The sequence below is a fragment of the Gadus morhua genome, chromosome 4 (assembly GCF_902167405.1).
Source record: "Gadus morhua chromosome 4, gadMor3.0, whole genome shotgun sequence".
In the NCBI taxonomy this organism is placed as follows: Eukaryota; Metazoa; Chordata; class Actinopteri; order Gadiformes; family Gadidae; genus Gadus; species Gadus morhua.
In genome coordinates, this window is record NC_044051.1 from 34,211,889 (window position 1) to 34,230,904 (window position 19,016).

Genomic DNA, 19,016 nt, shown 5'->3' on the forward strand with positions numbered 1-19,016 from the left:
TTTTTAGAGCTTGCTGCTTTAATATCGTAGTTTTGCGTCATTTAAGCTGAAATATATGACTCGGTTTCTTAAGATACAAAGCTTAATGCAAATAGTTGTGTCCCTTTAAAGTTCCAATGGTCGACCAGCGTCACCAAACTTTAAAATAACATGACACATAAGATTTCCAGAACAAGACTCGTAGTGGGGGTTATCTCAGCCATTGTTGAGACGGAATTGGGGGAATGGAACTTTGGCTTTGACTCCCTGAAGTACATGAACCATAACATGGAGGAGAAAGGGATTGTTGCCCGCGATTGTCTCCCGCCTGAGCCCCGCTGCCCACTGCCGAGGCACCACCACCACGAGGCACCATCTATCTCTATCCATAGAATGTCTCCCGCCGGAGCCCACTCGTAGTGGCTGTAATTCTGCACCAAGGCTGAATTTCTTGAACATCTTCAAGTACTGTATTAGGGGCCCACTAACACCTATATAAAAGCATCCATGAAGTAGCATGCCATGGTCCTTTAATCATGCGCTGAAATGACACTCACAATATTAAATAAACAGTCTAATTAGATGTACTGCAACATATGGTTTAAAATATAATTTGTAAATAGGTTATAGGCTACAGTTTGTGTTAGGAATCAGTCAACGGAGTGAATGTCCAACATGTGAAGGACTAGTGGTCCCCCTGAAGGTAGAAGTAGACATTACACATCAGCCCAGTGATAACAATATCAAATATTGCTGGTCTAAAATATGTTAAAATAGAAACAACTGAAGTAATACATTTTAGAACTGTTTTGGATATATTTATTAAATGATGATGGGGACTAAATCCGCCATTTCAAGAAGTAGAATCGTTTCCAGTGTCAGTGGCGGACTCAGACTGTTTGAAGGGCAGGGCCGAAAAATAAAAAGGGCACATTCTGGACAACATGGGGCCCCACCAGCGGACACAGTGGCTTTTCTAACTTGATGGTGTTTTGTTCCCCCAACGGAGCCTTAAAGGCAGCGCTGCCTGGAAGGTCCTATCCCCTAACCTTAGCAAGCGCTGCCTTGAAGGTCCCATTCGGGGCACTTGCAGGGTTTTTTCTAAACAAGGGAACAGGGGCGCTGCGCCCCGATACTCCCGGCGTGCGCCATCCTACCGAAATGCCGACTGAACCTGTCAGACTTGGATCTGTACTTACGTGCTGCTGTACAACATACACCATTTCTCAAAACGATCTTTTCTCCGCGAAAATATCCCAACACCGCCACCTGACAATGTGTCTGATCCTCAAATAACTTATAATTACTCCAAAAATATTCCGATCCGAATTGGAGTTTCCCAGACCGAGTCGACATGCTAACGTTAAAGTTATTAGCAGCTAGCTAGCTAGCTACTATGTATTTGAATGGGTTTTTGGTCTAGGCGCTAAGATGCTAAGCAAGTATACAAGACCATTCCAGTTCTCTCTGCACAAAGCGGTTTCAATGAACGACAGAAATAAACAAATGCTGAGTGTTGATCAAGAGTTTTGCGAGAACAGTCGAACAGTCGAACAGGGTTCCCTGTTACCAGGGAACCCGTAGCAGGGAACTAAATGGCAGCTGCATGGCCGAATTAGCCCAATAAAAGTGTAATAATAATAATAATAATACATTTAATTTAGAGGCGCCTTTCAAGACACCCAAGGTCACCTTACAGAGCATATAGTCATCATACATTTTTTAAAAAGCAAGACATTCTGGAAAAAATAAATAAATAAATAAATAAATAAACATAAGCAATAAGAAATAAATTTAAAAAAAACAATCAAAACAGTGATCAGTTAGATGTTGTGTGCGAGTTTGAACAAGTGAGTTTTGAGTTGTGACTTGAAGGTTGAAATGGTGTCTGACTGTTTTATGTGTGGGGGGAGGGAGTTCCAGAGCCTGGGTGCTGAACAGCTGAATGACCGGGCACCCATTGAAGTGAGTCGTGATGTGGGGATACATAGTAGTCCAGCAGAGGTTGAGCGGAGGGAGCGGGAGGGAGTGTATTCTTGGAGGAGGTCGCAGAGATAACTGGGGGCTAGGTTGTGGAGAGCTTTGTAGGTGAGGAGTAGGGTTTTGTATTGGATGCGGTAGTGTACTGGGAGCCAGTGAAGTTGAATGAGGACAGGGGTGATGTGGTCAGATGATTTGGTGCGGGTGATGATCCGGGCGGCTGAGTTCTGAATGATCTGCAGTCTGTTGATAAGTTTGGTGGGGAGTCCGGTGAGGAGGGCGTTGCAGTAGTCTATGCGTGATGTGACAAATGAGTGAACTAGGATTTCAGCGCTGGATTGGGTCAGTGATGGGCGGAGCCTGGCGATGTTGCGGAGGTGGAAGAATGCAGTCCGGGTGATGTTGTGAATATGGGGTGCGAATGAGAGGGTGTTGTCCAGGATGACGCCGAGGCTCTTGACTTTGGAGGAGAAGGGTACTGGGAATCCATCGATAATTATGAGTGGAGCTGGGGTGTGTTGTGATTTAGTGAGGGTGGATTTGGATCCGATGAGCAGGGCCTCGGTCTTGTTTCCATTGAGTTTCAGGAAGTTCCTAAAAAAAAGTGTAGTAACCCAGAGAACCAGCTACAACATAGTTTTCATCCAAACGAGCCGTCTTTAGCGAACGGTGAATTGCATTGGCTTCTACGAGCAGTCGGCTTTCAGACGCGAGCTTAGGGACCGTCTGCAAAGTGCAAAACTGAATTGCATTGGCTTCTACGAGCAGTCGGCTTTCAGCCGCGAGCTTAGGGACCGTCTGCAAAGTGCAAAACTGAAAACGACAACAATAGTAACATTTCTATAGCGTCGCCATTATTGACTCTAGAGCCCCAAAACTTGTTCCATAGAGGCATGGCACAGGAGGTCTACCATGACTAACGCTACCCTGAACCACCTCCTCAGGATCAGTATTGAGGGGCCTGCAATTGATCAATTTGATTTTGACAAGGCAGTGAGCCATTTGGGCAGTCTCAGGAACAGACGGCTGCTGTTGTGATTTGTCCTACTTAATAAAAGTTTAGCCAATATTTTTGAAATTTGTCGTGTTTATTTACAGGGTAAAGTTGTACAAGTCTACCAAAAGTTTATAGTATTTTAGTTTTTCAGGATGACCACAAGAGCTAGAATTTCTCTCTAAGATAGCCTCAGAATGTACCATTTAATCATTATTTTTTCTAAGGCTTCGCGCCGTGGAAGGGGGAGACCCCCCTTCCACACCATCCCCCGCCTCGGTCGCGGTGCTCCCTCGGCTTTGCGCAGGAGTCTGCTCCCTGCTACTTTTTTTTCCAGAAAAACCCCTGACTTGTTACATCTCCATGTAGCACTTAACAGAATAGTTGGGCTCATAATTTAAACGGGGGATCTGAGGGTCCTCCCGCAGAATTTTTTTTGCTTCAAAGACACTGTTTCCCCTTATTCTAGCGACTTTATAAACACCAAAATGAGTTGTTCACATCATTGTGCACTTTCACATTTTAGCCAAAGAAAGGAGGATGCCTTATTGCTTTCATCTTTACTAACATTTAAGTAAAAATTAGACTGGAGACAATTCAATGTGGCGCTACCATACAGTCTTTGACCGCTGACAGCCAGCTACGGAAACATTGAAGGAAGTTTTCTTTCATGTTGAGGTGATAGCTGACCATTATCGTCTCTCTTGCATGAAATGACCTACACTTGAATGATCTTGAACGCTCAAAAAATGTATATACATTTTAAACGGATTATGCAAACTGAAAATATTAGGTTTTTCTAACTTGGCATCTAATTGCGCTTTTCCACTATGGGTACTGACATACTCTTAATCCGCTTTTTGCTTCTTTATCCAGTGGAGATTTAAGTACCACTCGATGTAGCTGTTTGTCATGGCGACGCCACATGAAAGCAACGCCTCGCATTCCCCGTTCATCAGCTACCAAAGAGAGGAATGTCTGCACCTCAATAGCTAACCACAACATGTTTTTTTCGGTTTGCCATATTCTTGCCCCAGAGGGCAGATCATCATCATCAGGGGCAACCTAGGGCACTCATTAATTTTTGTTCACGTGTAAAGGGCAGCTAATAAGGCACTTTCTCCCATTTTCACCACCATAGAGGGCACTTTAGCACACTTTTTCAACCATGGGGGCACCAGACGGGCAGAAGGGCACCAGATGGGCAGAAGAGCACTAGAAGGGTACTATAAGGACCAGACGAGCAGAAGGGCACTATCAGGGCACTATCAGGGCACTAGAAGGGCACTGGAAGGGCACTGGAAGGGCACTAGAAGGACCAGACGGGCAGAAGGGCACTATCAGGGTACTAGAAGGGCACTAGAAGGGCACTAGAAGGGCACTAGAAGGACCAGACGGGCAGAAGGGGACTATCAGGGCACTAGAAGGACCAGACGGGCAGCAGGGGACTATCAGGGCACTAGAAGGGCACCAGACGGGCAGAAGGGCACTATCAGGGTACTAAAGGGGGCACTAAAAGGGCACCAGACGGGCAGAAGGGGACTATAAGGGCACTCATTAAGGCACGTCATTGAATTTTCTTGTTCTAGAGGGCACATCATCATAATTTATTGTATGAAGCAGCACCCTAGAGGGCACCTAATCATGTTTTGCACGTGAAAAGGGCAACCAATAAGGCATTTCGTCTCATTTTCGACACTCTTGAAGGGCACTTTAGCGCGCTTTTTCAACCATTGAGCCACGAGGGGGGGCGGTCGCCCCTGCCCCCCCCCCCTGAGTCCGCCACTGCCCAGTGTAATGAACGTGAGGAATACAGCTTATTTGTTCAACTACACTATTTAATATTAATACAGGGAGCAAGGATTAGGAGACACAAAGAACGTCCCGCCCCTCTGTGGTGATACCTGCTCCCGCCACTGGGTGTCACTCATAACACTGATTATGGGACTGCTGCTGGTATGTGCCAGGGCACAGGTCGTAGACTATGGCAGCGAAAAATCTAACGGGTATTTCCAAACATGCAATGTGTATGCAAGACAATAATTAACACAACCCTGGATGAGTTAGCAAAGAGAGCAGAGAAAGGAGAGACGATGTGGAAGAGAGGAAGGAGAGAGGAGAAACTAAGATGAGAGGATGGAGAGGAGAGATGACAAGACAAAGTCACGGTACTCACAAATATGGGGGGAATCTTTACATGTAGTCACTAGGAGCTTTGTGTAAGGTGGAACACATGTTGGGTTGTTGTATGGTGGACATTAAAAGTCATTTACTCATCAGATCATTTCAATTTTTATTAACATCAGAAAAGTATTTTTAGATTTGATTATGTTGTCATTCATGATTCCGAAGTATGAACTACTAGTAATGTTAGATGATGATATACCCTTAATCCTCAAAAAATTCTTTACATAACTGTGCCCATTAATAATTGTATAGCAGTAAATCTTTAAAAAACTGGAGAAAACAGAAAATGAAGGCTATAATGTTATCTAATTGACAATGGGTTATAATTTGAATAATCAGGGTTCACTTCCTACTCAATTTCTCCTTGTTAAATGACAGCAGTACAAAATTAATGCAGATCTCTCAGATCTCACATAGTAGAGATTCTAATTCAGGAAACACCATTAGTTGTTTTGGTTGTTTGATTATTTTATTATCAAACAAAAGTCCTAGTCTGTTAGATTGACAGGTCAGATGATCAGGGGGGCAGAGTTGTTACCATTATAATCCTAAAGACCTGGGCAGGAGATTGGATACAGACAGTCAGTAAAGGTGCAGCCAGTAACAGAGTAGATATGAATCCTTGCTTCCACATCATAGAAGGAGACCAGACCCTCATCATAATCAACAAACACCCCCACCTTCTGGAGCTCAGCTCTCAGAGGGTGACAGACATTAGGGTCATCCTGGAATATAAACCCATCCTCAGTCTTGCAGAAGAGCTCCAGAAGTCGGTCGTGTTTCTTACACAAAAAAATTCTTCTTCAAAAATCTATAATCTGGGAAAACAATGCATAGTAAGAAAATGCATGTTTTATTGTATAAAATAGACACACAGAAATAATTTCGATTACAGTGTTTTAAAAACATAAAGAAGGATAATTGTCTCACTGACAATAGTCCTATAGTCCTGTAGTGCTATTGACTAGTAGCCTATGACTGATCAGACGTCGATCCCCGTACAACGTCAATGTCTTGTCACCTTAAAATACATATCTGTGTTAATACAGCGGACAATAGTCCTGTAGTGCTATTGACTAGTATGACTGATCTGACTTTGCTGCCGCACACACGTTTCGAGGCGATATAATAGCCTGCTTTAACAGGCTGTGCGCGCTCCCGCGGCTGAAATCACTTTCTGGCAGCTGATCACTTTTCGGCACAACACCTGGTTTCCGGGGCTTCCCCGAATACTTTTTATCCAACCCCGAGCTGCTCATTGGCGCTACGCTGCTATAGGAACTCTCCCCGATTTGCACGCGCACAGAGCACACACGTGCAGCAGAGCTGAGAGCAGCAGACAGCGAAACAGTCTGGATGACCCCCTGGGTTTGGTGTGTGTTTGTGTGTGTGTGTGTGTGTGTGTGTGTGTGTGTGTGTGTGTGTGTGTGTGTGTGTGTGTGTGTGTGTGTGTGTGTGTGTGTGTGTGTGTGTGTGTGTGTGTGTGTGCTATTGCTGCTAGATATACAAAGGACAACTTGTCATTTTTGTGCTCTATTTGTTCATACTGTTATTAAAACTGATAAACCTATTCAGCATTCCATGATTGTTGATAATCGTTATACTCTTGTAGACCCCTGCGTTGGTGAGTGTGGTGCGACACCCCATAAGCGCCACACACGTACACGTACTGGTGGGACGGGTTTGTACGAGGCTTGGAGGGAATCATCATAGTACCCACTACAATAAAATAGACTACACCACTGGGCGCACACACACACACACACACACACACACACACACACACACACACACACACACACACACACACACACACACACACACACACACGATTCCATTGAGCCATTAATTACTCAATGCACAACAGGTGTGCAGCCTCACAAAGCCCCAGGGCCTCAACGAATAGTCAAATCTCCTAACCTTTATGCCTCCTTTCATTAACCTTTGTGGAAAACGTCATCGGGTCAAGGAGAGATGAAAAGGTGCTTCCTTTCGAACATAGGAAAAGACAGCACTGTTTAAAATGAATTCGACCGCTAGCGTCTCTAGCGTGGAACTACAGTTTTCCGAAGTTGGGACTACAACAAACGCTCTGTTGTAGGGTAGTGTTATGCAAGCCGACAGCTCCCTCTGGTGGGCTCGTGGGTGTATGGACTCGGGTAGTCAACACGAGTCAGTTATGTGCCAGCACGTTAATACATGTTACTAGGAGACACAGCCCGACTCCGTGTATTATTCTATGCACCTTCACTTGCAACACACTCTTTCGATCCATGCGTTCTTGTCGTATTGATTTCAATCAGGTTGTCGCCAACAGTGAGAATCACTTAGGTCAGACTTGGCCAACGGGAATATTTTAGGCCACTTGAATCCCAATTCACATGTGAAAAAAAAGTTATGTTGGTGTGGAAATGAACTGCCCCCAGTAGTCTTTCTTAAATGTGAAGTCTGCATTTTCATTTCTTACTGAGAATGTACCTATTCTACTGAATACATATTGTACTGAGAATGTACCTATTTTACTGAATACATATTGCACTGAGAATGTACCTATTCAACAGAAGATGTCCCCGTTCTAAATTTTTATTAAAATCTCAAAAGTTGATGATTGAAAATAACAAAGGAATGTAACTATTTGGTTAAAAAAAACCTATTGATGTTATAAAAATGTTCACATCATCTACCTAGACATTTTTTTTCTCATTAAAAATATAAAAAGCATTCTGATAGAAAAACATGGAACATTATTGTCACGACTTGACTCAGGGACAAGGACTCAGGACGGCAGTATGTTTAAACCAAAAACGCTTTACTAGAAAAAGGTAACAAAAAACGCTCTCATGGAGGATACAAAACTATAACCAAAAGGTGCTCGCTTAGGAGTATACAAAACACAGTTAAATACAGTAGTATCTACAAGTGTCAAAAACTAACAAATCCTGAGGCTTGACAATACGCTGGGGACGCAAGACGAACTGACATTAGACAATGGAAAACAAGGGCTATTTATACATGAGGGAGGGGAACACAGGTGAGACGAATCAGAGACCGGGGAGGCAATCACAGTTGAGAAAGTCAAGTGCCTGAAACGAGAGGGAAAAGGGAACTACAAAATAAAACAGAAAGTGAACGACAATACATGAGTGATATTAACTTGGCTCAACAGAATTAACAAACTTTGCGTGACATGACACATATAGTGTAGTCTTATGATATAATGGGTTATATATTTGTTATAGTAGGCTACACAGTGTTAGTGGCTTAATGTATTGATCCTTGTTAAAACGGTGAAAAGTATGATATGAATACAGTTCTCTCAGATCTCACATAGTAGAGAATCTAATTCAAGAAACAACCTTGGCTGTTTTGGAATTTTGATTATTTTATTCTCAAACAAAGGTCCTAGTCTGTTTGATTGACAGGTGAAATGATCAGGGGGGCAGAGTTGTTACCGTTATAATCCTTAAGACCTGGGCAGAGGATTGGATACAGAGGGTCAGTAAAGGTGCAGCCAGTAACAGAGTAGATATGAACCCTGGCTTCCACATCATAGAAGGAGACCAGACCCTCATCATAATCAACAAACACCCCCACCTTCTGGAGCTTAGCTCTCAGAGGGAGACGGACAACAGGGTCATCCTGGAATATAAACCCATCCTTATATGAGTGAAGAGTCCATAAAGCATTCTCAGGGGTCAATATTTTCTGACCTTTTCTGTTGATGGACTCTCTGGCCACTCCTAACCACCATGAAGTCTTGTCTTTAACCTGGACCTCAAAGTAAAATCTCCCTGAGGAAAAGCTCTGCCTTGTGAGAACATACATATACTTTGTAAATCTCTTAGGGTTGTCTGGGAGTAGGCCTTTCTTCCCTACACCTCCATCATGTACTTGTTTCCCATCCTCAGACAGGATGAGATTGGGATGAGCTGTATCAGGATCCAGAGTCACATCTACTTCATACTGCTGGACCCTCTTCAGTTCAGCATCATCACGCAGCTTCTTCATCTCCATGTTCAGTGTCTCCTCCAGCTGATCCACAGATCTCCTCAAGGTCCCTACGTATGACGGAGGACGGACCTCCACCGTCGTCCAGTCCCTGATGTGTGGAGGATTCTTCAGGGATCTGAAGGCCTGGAGGAAGTGGAGGTGGTCTTTAGTGTGTGAGAGTGGCTTCACCTCTAAGCTTCTATTGGTCAGATCTTCTATTTCCTGCTCCAGCTCTTTGATGAGGTCTTCAGCTTGTTTCTCTTTGGATTTCAGTTTTTCTTTAACCGTTTGGTTGAAATCATCCTGCCACTTTTCAATGCAGCGCATCAGAGCAGTGATGATCTGCAAACCATCTGCAATGTCTCTGTTTGCATCTTTCTTGCTCAATTCTACTGTGTCTTTGATCTCCGTTATCTTTTGTTGTCTCTTCTGGATCATCTGCGGAACTTCAGCCTCTATCTTCCCCAGCTGGGCCATCTTCACTTCATATTCTTCCTTTAGAGGTACAACAGGGTGGAACTTGTGGTCTGTCTCTGTGCAGAACTGACACACACACACCTGTTCAGTCTTGCAGAAGAGCTCCAGAAGTCGGTCGTGTTTCTTACACATCCTGTCTTCCAGACGGTCCATTGGCTCGACCAGCCGATGTTTCTTCAGGCCTGCGACTCTCTGATGTTGCTCCAGGTGGGTTTGGCAATAAGAGATAAGACACACTAGGCAGGACTTCAGCGCCTTCAGCTGGGTCCCGGTACAGACGTCACAGGGAACTTCTGCTTGTTCAACACAAGGCTGCTCTTTTACTTTTACATTAGTTCTAAACTGAGCGGCCAACTCTGATAAGAGGGTATTGACCCGTGGATCAGGTCTTGCGTCGAAAAGCTCATTGCAAACAGGACATTTGAACTGGACTTGTTCATCCCAGAACTTTGTTAGACAGGTTCTGCAGAAGTTGTGTCCACATGGTGTGGTGACTGGACTGCTGAACACCTCCAGACAGATGGGACATGAAAAGTTCTCTCCAGACCAGGAAGCGATAGCAGAGGCCATTCCTAAACAAAGACGACAAGGTTTATGTATTGAACAATCCCATTATTTTTGTTATTCCATAACGGCAAAAGCGGTTTTAACTTGTTTCATAGTTGTGCTGCTTTACTCACCTTGTTGTTGTTTCTGTCTGTCAGACTATTTAATGCGTGTTATTATTCTCCTGAAAGAGAGAACTGCTTCCACGTCGGGGTGCTTTAGGTTTCGTTTCCTCAACATGACGTCCTCTCCCCTCCTGGCTCCCCTCCTGGCTCCCCCCCACGGTACGTGAGTGCACTGCATTCATTCTCCGCGTCAGCCTCTTCAAATGCGTTGATGTGTGTTGTCTTCTTTCTGGAGTTAAAAGAGAGCCTGTGCCGAACGACAGACATTGTGGTGATTTAGTGGTTATTTGCAAGTAAAACTGTAACTGGGATAATCTGTGTAGAGCTATTCGGGTTTCCGGGGCTTCCCCCAATACTTTTTCTCCAACCCCGATCCGATTTTCGACAGAAACAGACAGAGAGCAAAGAGCTGTTTATAGGCCTATGTCACGGAACAATTGAAGACCGGAAGAAGCTCGCGGAGTAGGGTAACTGCTCTTCCGCTTAGCTTAGCTAAGCTGTTTACCATGGCGGAGGCAGATCAATACCTTTGGACCAAGTCTCTCCAACCTACCTAAATTGTCCTACGACGACGTCCTAAGGATAGTAAATCAGCACTTACGTGTCGAAACATCTAAACTACGCAAAGGATATAAGTTATTCTGGGAGAAGTACATTTTTAATTACATAGGTAAGTGTTTCAAATCTGTTGACACTGTGTAGCTTGACTGTGACAGATAGCACTAAGTGTAATACATGTCAGTTAAAACGTATCCTTTTTAATTAATCGCAAAATATTTTTTTACACTGGTAGGAATACATATTTAGTTTGAGTGTCTCTGAAACTTTGCCTGACGAACCCCAAGAGGTTTGGTATAGGTAGGTAGCCACTGCCTACCGTACATGTAAGTGTCGATAGTATGTCAGATTAGCTCCAGGCTACTGTCAGAACATAGTGGCTGGGTGGCTGTCATAAACTACCAATGCCCATACATTTTGCTGTATGGTGTGTTAATCTTTCCCTCTTACTGCAGTGTCAGATTTAGTTAATTTGGAAGTAGCAGTTCGGGCGAACTGCTACTGTTCCCAGAAGAAAAACGCTTTTCATAGTCTTTTGTGAATCAATGGGACTGTTACTTAGGCCTACCTTTCTGACCACTTTAATTAGATTTACATTTTGTGATTCAAACAACAGGCCCACCTCGTAATATGTAGCATAATGGATAGCCTAGAGCATGGTTTCAGACCTTCACAGATTCAGTTGCATGTTCAGTCTGTGTGTTTTTTATTATTATGGTTTCTTGTTGCTGTTCCAAAATGCTCTCTCTTTCTCCAGATCTGCTGTTGCAGATGATAATGTTTTGTTTCATGTCTGCTGTTGCAGATTGTCATGTTTTGTTTTATATCTGCTCTTCCAGACACATGACAACCACTTCACAGGGGAGAAAAGCGTGCCAACACCTCTGTCGTGCACCAGTGTTCTGCAGACGTGGACCAAGGACACAGGTTTATGTGTATACCTCAGGCCTAGCCAAACATCCTGTATAGTCTACTCAATAATAGTATTCGAAGTTCTTGTATATAGACAGACGCGACTAACACTGACTTAAGTGTTGCTACACTGACATTATGATTTATGTGCTGACATATTTTTTCTTTTTGCTCCAGGGGATTCGCTCCAGGGGATTCGCCCGGAACCCATTGACCAACTTGTGGTCAGGAAACCCAAGGTTTGGGTTAGGTGTTTTATTTGAGCACATACATGGACACATACCTCCTGAATGCCAAGTAAATATGGCCGAGGGATACACACACCCCATTCCATTTATTTATTTCTGTTAAATGTATATATGTAAATATTTTAATCAAAGAATTGGAAACGAACATTCCTGAACATTTGTTTTAAGGTAACACACTCTGAGCACCTTTAAAACAAGCCTGAAGACTTTTATGTTTGCATTAGCTTTCTGCTACATCTTAAATACATTGCACTTTCTAAAAAGCTTTTTTAACTTTGCCTTTATTTTCTATTTTAATACTAAATGCCTTTAACTTTCTATTTTACTCATTTCTCTGCATATGTTTTCTTTTACTTATCTATTTTATTGTATGACAATGTTTATATGTGAAGCACTTTGAGTCTTCCCTTGTGTATGAAAAGTGCTAAATAAAGTTGCCTTGCCTAACACACAGAACATTGCATTTCTTTCTGTTAAATGTAAATATGTATATATGTAAATTTAAAAAAAAGAACTGGAAACAAACATTGAATAAACATTTGAAAAGGACGGACGGACACAAACACACACACCATTTTAATTTCTTTCTGCTAAATGTAAACAAAGAACATTAATAAACGTTTGAAAATAGTCATGTGACGTCATGTGTGTTTTAATGTGTAACACTGGGACATCACCCTTAACATCTAAAGGACCTTGATAGTTAGACATCAAGCAAGAATTTACCCACAGCTGATTGACAGAGCCTGAAAGAGTCAGAGGAATGGTTGTGTCCCAGATATGATATTCTTTGACCCTTCTGATGGCCCTCTCCAAGATTCTAAGTTAGGCGATACTCACTGGTTAACCTGGCGCCTCTTTTAAATGGCGGCATTATGAGGGTGGCCCCAACTTCAGAAAGCATCTTGTCGATAACAAAGCCTTTGTCAGCCATGCATGCATCTCCTGGCTGAAGTAGACTAAGGATTCCTGACTGCTGTGTGATTTCTCTATCTGATATGGAACCAGTGTACAGCTTAGAAATTAGCTTAGAAATTAAGGTGATAACTCCACATGAAGCAATGCCAATCAGACCTTTGAAGGTGTTGGTATTCTTGTAGTGGGAGAATGTTTCAGACTGGAGGGTGAGTGATGAGGGTGCCTCACACCTGATTTCTGTGCCGTCTAGAATCACTCGCACGTTAGGACAGTACTGGGCAAAAAAATATCTCAACCAAGATTTATTTTGTCCTTCGGGAAAGCGTGGAAGCTGAGGTATGGCTGTATACGTCCTGATGTAGAGCAACACGGTACAACAAGAACAACTGCGAAAGGGAGCTGCCATTGTTGTTGCTGCTGGACGCGACCGGAAGTTGGATTACCCTACTACGCGTTCCGGAAGCAGGAAGTGTGACATAGGCAATTCTCCCCGACGTGCACGCGCACATTACACACACGAGCAGCAAAGCTGAGAGCACTAGACAGTCTGGTCAGTGGGGGATTTCCTTTTGCTTTTGGAAAGTTTGCCCCGTTTGAAGTACTAGTGCACCCCCTGTTGGTTAAAGTTTTTCTTACACGCACACGCGCACACACACACACACACACACACACACACACACACACACACACACACACACACACACACACACACACACACACACACACACACACACACACACACTCCTACACACACACACACACACACACACGGCATTCGTTTTGACACGTATTCATTCAACATTCCTTGTTGTTCAACATGTTTTTGCCACAACTTAATAAAACCTGGACCTTCAAAAAGAAAGGTCCAGGATAAGATGAGCCAATAGAATCACCGTATACAGAGGAACGAGGACCACCGTTCAGCGCCTTGTTCCCCGTGATAGGGACAAAACATACAGGAACAAAACTAAAACATGAACTAAATAAAGAAACTGTTCGGTTCCACCTTCAGGGAGCTAGCTTTGGTTAAACAAGACACATTATCTCCCCCTCATCTCTCTATAACTGTTAGACACAGACACACACACACACACACACACACACACACACACACACACACACACACACACACACACACACACACACACACACACACACACATATATACACACACACACACACACACACACACACACACACACACACACACACATACTAACACACAGGGCACACAGACTAAAAAAGGGACACGTATGCACACTTTGGGTGTGTGTGTGTGTGTGTGTGTGTGTGTGTGTGGGTGTGTGTGTGTGTGTCTGCGTACCCGCGCGTGCACCTGTGTGTGTTTGTGTTGGTGTGTGTGTGTGTGTTGGTGTGTGTGTGTGTGTGTGTGTGTGTGTGTGTGTGTGTGTGTGTGTGTGTGTGTGTGTGTGTGTGTGTGTGTAAAGGTGAAGAGGGGGGAGGACAGGTGAGGTCGGGGGTCGAGGAGGAGAAGAGAGGAGGAGGTGGAGGAGGAGGAGGAAGAGGGGAAGGAGGTAGAAGAGGGGGAGGAGAGGGAGGGGGAAAATGTAGAGGAGGTGAGAGGAGGAGGGGGAAGAGGAGGAGGTGGAGGAGGTATGTAGGGGAGGAGGAGGAGAGGAAGGGTGTGAGTGGAGGCATCGAGGGACGGGAGGGGTAGGAAGAGGAAGGGGAGGAAAAAGGGTGGAGTTGGAGGCAGAAGGAGGGGTGAAGGAGAAATAAAGGATGGGGAGGGAGGAGGTGGTGAGGGAGGGAGGAAGAGGGAAAGAGAGGAGAAACTAAGATGAGAGGAGGGAGAGGAGGAGAGATGACCAGACAAAGTCACGGTACTCACACACATGGGGGGAATCGTGACATGTAGGCACTGTGACCTTTGTGTTAGTGTGGAACACATGTCGGGTTGTTGTATGGTGGACATTAAAAGTAATTGCCTCATCAGCTGTTTTCCATTTTTTTTAAATGAAAAAGTAATTTTACATTTCATTGTGTTTTCATTCATGATTCTGAAGTATAAACTACTAGTAATGTTTAGATGATTATGATATACACATACACATATACACCTCAAAACATGTTAGACGCAGCTGCAACCATTAACAATTTTATAGCAGTATAATGTTAGGTATATAATGTGGGTTACAATGGGTAATCATTTATAATAGTCAGGCTTCACTACTGAATTTCTCCTTGTTAAATGACAGCAGTACAACATTAATGGAGTTCTCTCAGATCTCACATAGTAGAGATTCTAATTCATGATGCAACATTAGTTGTTTTGATTGTTTGATTATTTTATTATCAAACAAAGGTCCTAGTCTATTTGATTGACAGGTGAGATGATCAGGGGGGCAGAGTTTCCACTTTCATATTTGTGGGGACCCGGGCTGAGGAATGGATAGAGAGGCTCATTAAGGTGCAGGCAGCCAGTAGCAGAGTAGATATGAACCCTGGCTTCCACATCATAGAAGGAGACCAGGGCCTCGTTTCCCGATGACGATGGATCTTCGCTCGTACGATCATTCTCACGATGGATCTTCCGAAACATGAGCGCACATTCGCTCCACTCACGACGTTCTTGTACCTGTCCACTGACACGGTGCTGAAACGGGCTAGGACGGAAATATGGGCTATTATGACACGGCTCTTCTCAATGCCGTGGAATGCTCCGTTCACTTGCATGGGCCCTTCACAACCACGCCAGCGTCTTCGGTTCCTAAGCGACCTCAACGTCTTTGGCTAACTATTTCACTGCTGATCAACACTACGAATGGTAACAAATAAATTGTAAAAAGACACCTTGTGAAGTTATTTTTTCGTTTGGCAAGTAGCCGCTCATTATCGAAAATAAGCCCCTTCAGGTCGAAGCACCTCCGTTTCACGTCAGTGTCCGGTTTGCCCTGTCTGGGCTTATTTTCCGTCAATATTTTGTATTTGTAATTACAATATTATGCTGCTGAGACCCCCACAGATATTTGAGTTTGTTTGTTTTCATGGAAGCCAGACCTCTCTCTATGGGAGCTCAGCTCCCACTGGCTCCCAACTTACTCGAACCCTGGCTATAGGTCTTTTTCCACTGCCTTTTTACACTTCGGTCGCAGCTTGGCACGCCCGGCGTAAAACTGTGTAAAACCGAGGGGGTCAAATCCCCCGTTCGTCACGGCGCGGGGTTTCTTGGTTCACTGGGAAAGGCGGTCTAGAGGAGTCTAGAACTCTTTAGAATAATTTGTATTATCGCATACTCCCGAATGTTTTAATTTTTTATGAAGACACCCGCATGCAATAAAGAGTTCACGTCTGAGTGTAGACTACAAACGCAAATAACTATGGTCAGGGATGTTCGTTACTGTCTAGACAGGGTACAATAAATAGTGAACTTCCTCACAGCCTCACCGAAGCGCCTACAGTGCTTAATGCAAACAATCGCAACAATAAACGCCTGCAGAAATTCTCCGACACCCGCTGGTCTCAGCATGATTTATGTCTAGTAGCCTACGTCTTCTGTCATTGATCAATATGAGGACATTTTAACCATGATGGTTGAATTCAGAGGGAGACAGTAAGTGCAGCTCGAAAACCACCTCTCACACGAGAGCAATTTAATCATTTGATTATATTATATCAACACCAGTGAGACGGCTCTCCTCGCAGTGACTGAGTCCCTCCGTGCTGCCAGAGCCTCGCCCCTCTCAACGGTTCTCATTCTCCTCGACCTGTCCACAGCATTTGACACAATGAACCACCAGATCCTCCTTGCCACTCTTGCCGAACTTGGCATTGCTGAATCTGCTCTTTCCTGGTTCACATCCTACCTGATGAACCGCACCTATCATGTTACATGGAATGGCTCCTTGTCCAAACCTTGCACGCTTGAAACTGGTGTCCCTCAAGGCTCTGTACTGGGGCCTCTTCTGTTCTCCCTCTATACCAGATCTCTGGGCTTGGTAATTGCATCACACGGCTTTTCCTATCACTGCTATGCTGACGACACTCAGCTATTTCTCTCTTTCCCCTAATCTGATAAAGCCCTGATTGCAACACGCATATCGGAATGTCTGGCGGACGTCAGCACCTGGACAACTGCCCATCACCTGAGGCTTAACCTCAACAAAACCGAGCTCCTCCTAATCCCAGTGAAAGATTGCCCACACATGTGGGCAATCTTTCCCTGGGATAACCTCAACAAAACCAAGCTCCTCCTAATCCCAGGGAAAGATTGCCCACACATGTGGGCAATCTTTCCCCCGGTGACTTACTGGTCACCACACGGTGACTTACTGGTCACCGTTGAGAACATCATTGTATCTCCCTCTCCCACTGTCAGAAACCTCCGTGTGGTATTGGACAATCAGTTATGCTGCACCGCAAACATCACTGCGGTGGCCCGATCCTGCAGATTTGCACTTTACAACATCTGCAGAATCCGGCCCTTTCTCACAAGGGAAGCAGCTCAGCTTCTAGTCCAATCACTGGTCCTCTCCCGCCTTGACTACTGCAACTCACTCCTGGCTGGACTTCCTGCTTCTGTGATTAAACCTTTGCAGCGTATCCAGAATGCGGCAGCGCGCCTCGTGTTCAACCTACCGAAGTTCTCCCATGTGACCCCCCTCTTCCGGGACCTCCACTGGCTCCCTGTAGTAGCTTGCATCAAATTTTAGACAATGGTACTGGCACACAAGGCAGTCGGTGGAACTGCCCCTGCCTACCTCCAAGCATTGCTAAAGCCACACACCCCAGCTCGATCCCTCCACTCAGCTACCTCAGCTGGACGTCTGGTACCACCATCGCTAAGAGCTAGCAAAGGCCGTTCAGCAAAGTCACAACTTTTCTCGGTTTTGGGACCTCAGTGGTGGAACGAGCTCCCTGCCGCTCTCAGGACCGCAGAGTCGCTCACTATCTTCCGAAAAAGACTCAAGGCTCACCTGTTCAGAGTCCACCTCGACACTGCATAGCCACCCTCCCCCTTCTGGCCACCATTGTACACTGTATTGTATTGGTGTACTGGTTTCCATCCTGGCTCCATAGCCAAGCAGGTGACCAATCACTGAACACTCACCTTATGATGCATTCTGGCTGACGTCTGACAGTAGTTTTCCATTGAGGGGCGGTGCTTGACTGCAGGTCAGGTTTTCGCCGTCTCTGAGGTGGAGCCAGAACTTTTGATTGCCGTAATCTGATAACCAAGAACTGTCAGTTCAGGTTAAGGCGTGCAGTGGCATGTGTTTAATAGAGGGTCATTTGAGTGCATATTTACCTATGTTTTTATAATGTTATTCACTAAATTTAGATTTTGCCCTGGATGAATCCACATCACTACTATGTGACCCACTGCATCACCTTTCATCAAACAAACAACAAAAACAAGAGAGCACTTTTTGGGTACGATGGCTGTATGATGTCATCATATAATGTATTTTATTTTACTCTTATACACACAAACATAGGACACACACACACACACACACACACACACCACACCAACAAGTGGGCATGAAACCAACTCTCTCTCTCTCTCTCTCTCTCTCTCTCTCTCTCTCTCTCTCTCTCTCTCTCTCTCTCTCTCTCTCTCTCTCTCTCTCTCTCTCTCTCTCTCTCTTTTTATAAATGGTTCATGAACAGTTTTAATAAACGGTGACTCAACGATTCCAGGAATCCTTGGGGTGATTTGAATCTCTAGTCCCTGGTGGCCCGACCGGTAGAGCATGGCAGTTGCTGCCGCGCCCTCAGAGAACCACAGAACGGCCCGTAGTTCAGGGAAGGAACTGAATTCATAAATTAATTCAGGGCTTTTATTCGATAATTCAAGAAGACATATGTTCTACACCATTTATAGATCGGTTTCCATTATTTCTATTCGCTGACTCCCTCTCTAGGTGAAACACCTGCTGGTTCGGGCAGCACCTCTGATTGGCTGATAGGGCGACCCGGTCCCCTGCTGATTAGGCTCTGATGCGACACACCTGTCCTCCTCTTATTGAAGCTGAACTGAAGGGGCGTTCACAGGGGAGCCGGCAGCCCTGCAGCCCCACAATGAACCAGGACTGTTGAGGGGCGCAGGGGACCCCATTGGTTGGTTTGTTTAGACTC

At 44.7% G+C, this 19,016-nt stretch overlaps 1 protein-coding gene across 1 annotated transcript; it reads right to left on the reverse strand.

Moving 5' to 3' along the window:
- Positions 1-7,928: 7,928 nt before the first annotated feature.
- LOC115542296 (E3 ubiquitin-protein ligase TRIM39-like) lies at positions 7,929-10,430 on the reverse strand. Its single transcript, XM_030354542.1, has 2 exons — positions 10,288-10,430; positions 7,929-10,179 (listed from the first exon to the last, which is right to left on the reverse strand). The coding sequence occupies exon 2, from the start codon at positions 10,175-10,177 to the stop codon at positions 8,543-8,545; it is 1,635 nt and encodes a 544-aa protein (XP_030210402.1). The 5' UTR covers positions 10,178-10,179; positions 10,288-10,430; the 3' UTR covers positions 7,929-8,542.
- Between the last annotated feature and the right edge of the window lie 8,586 nt (positions 10,431-19,016).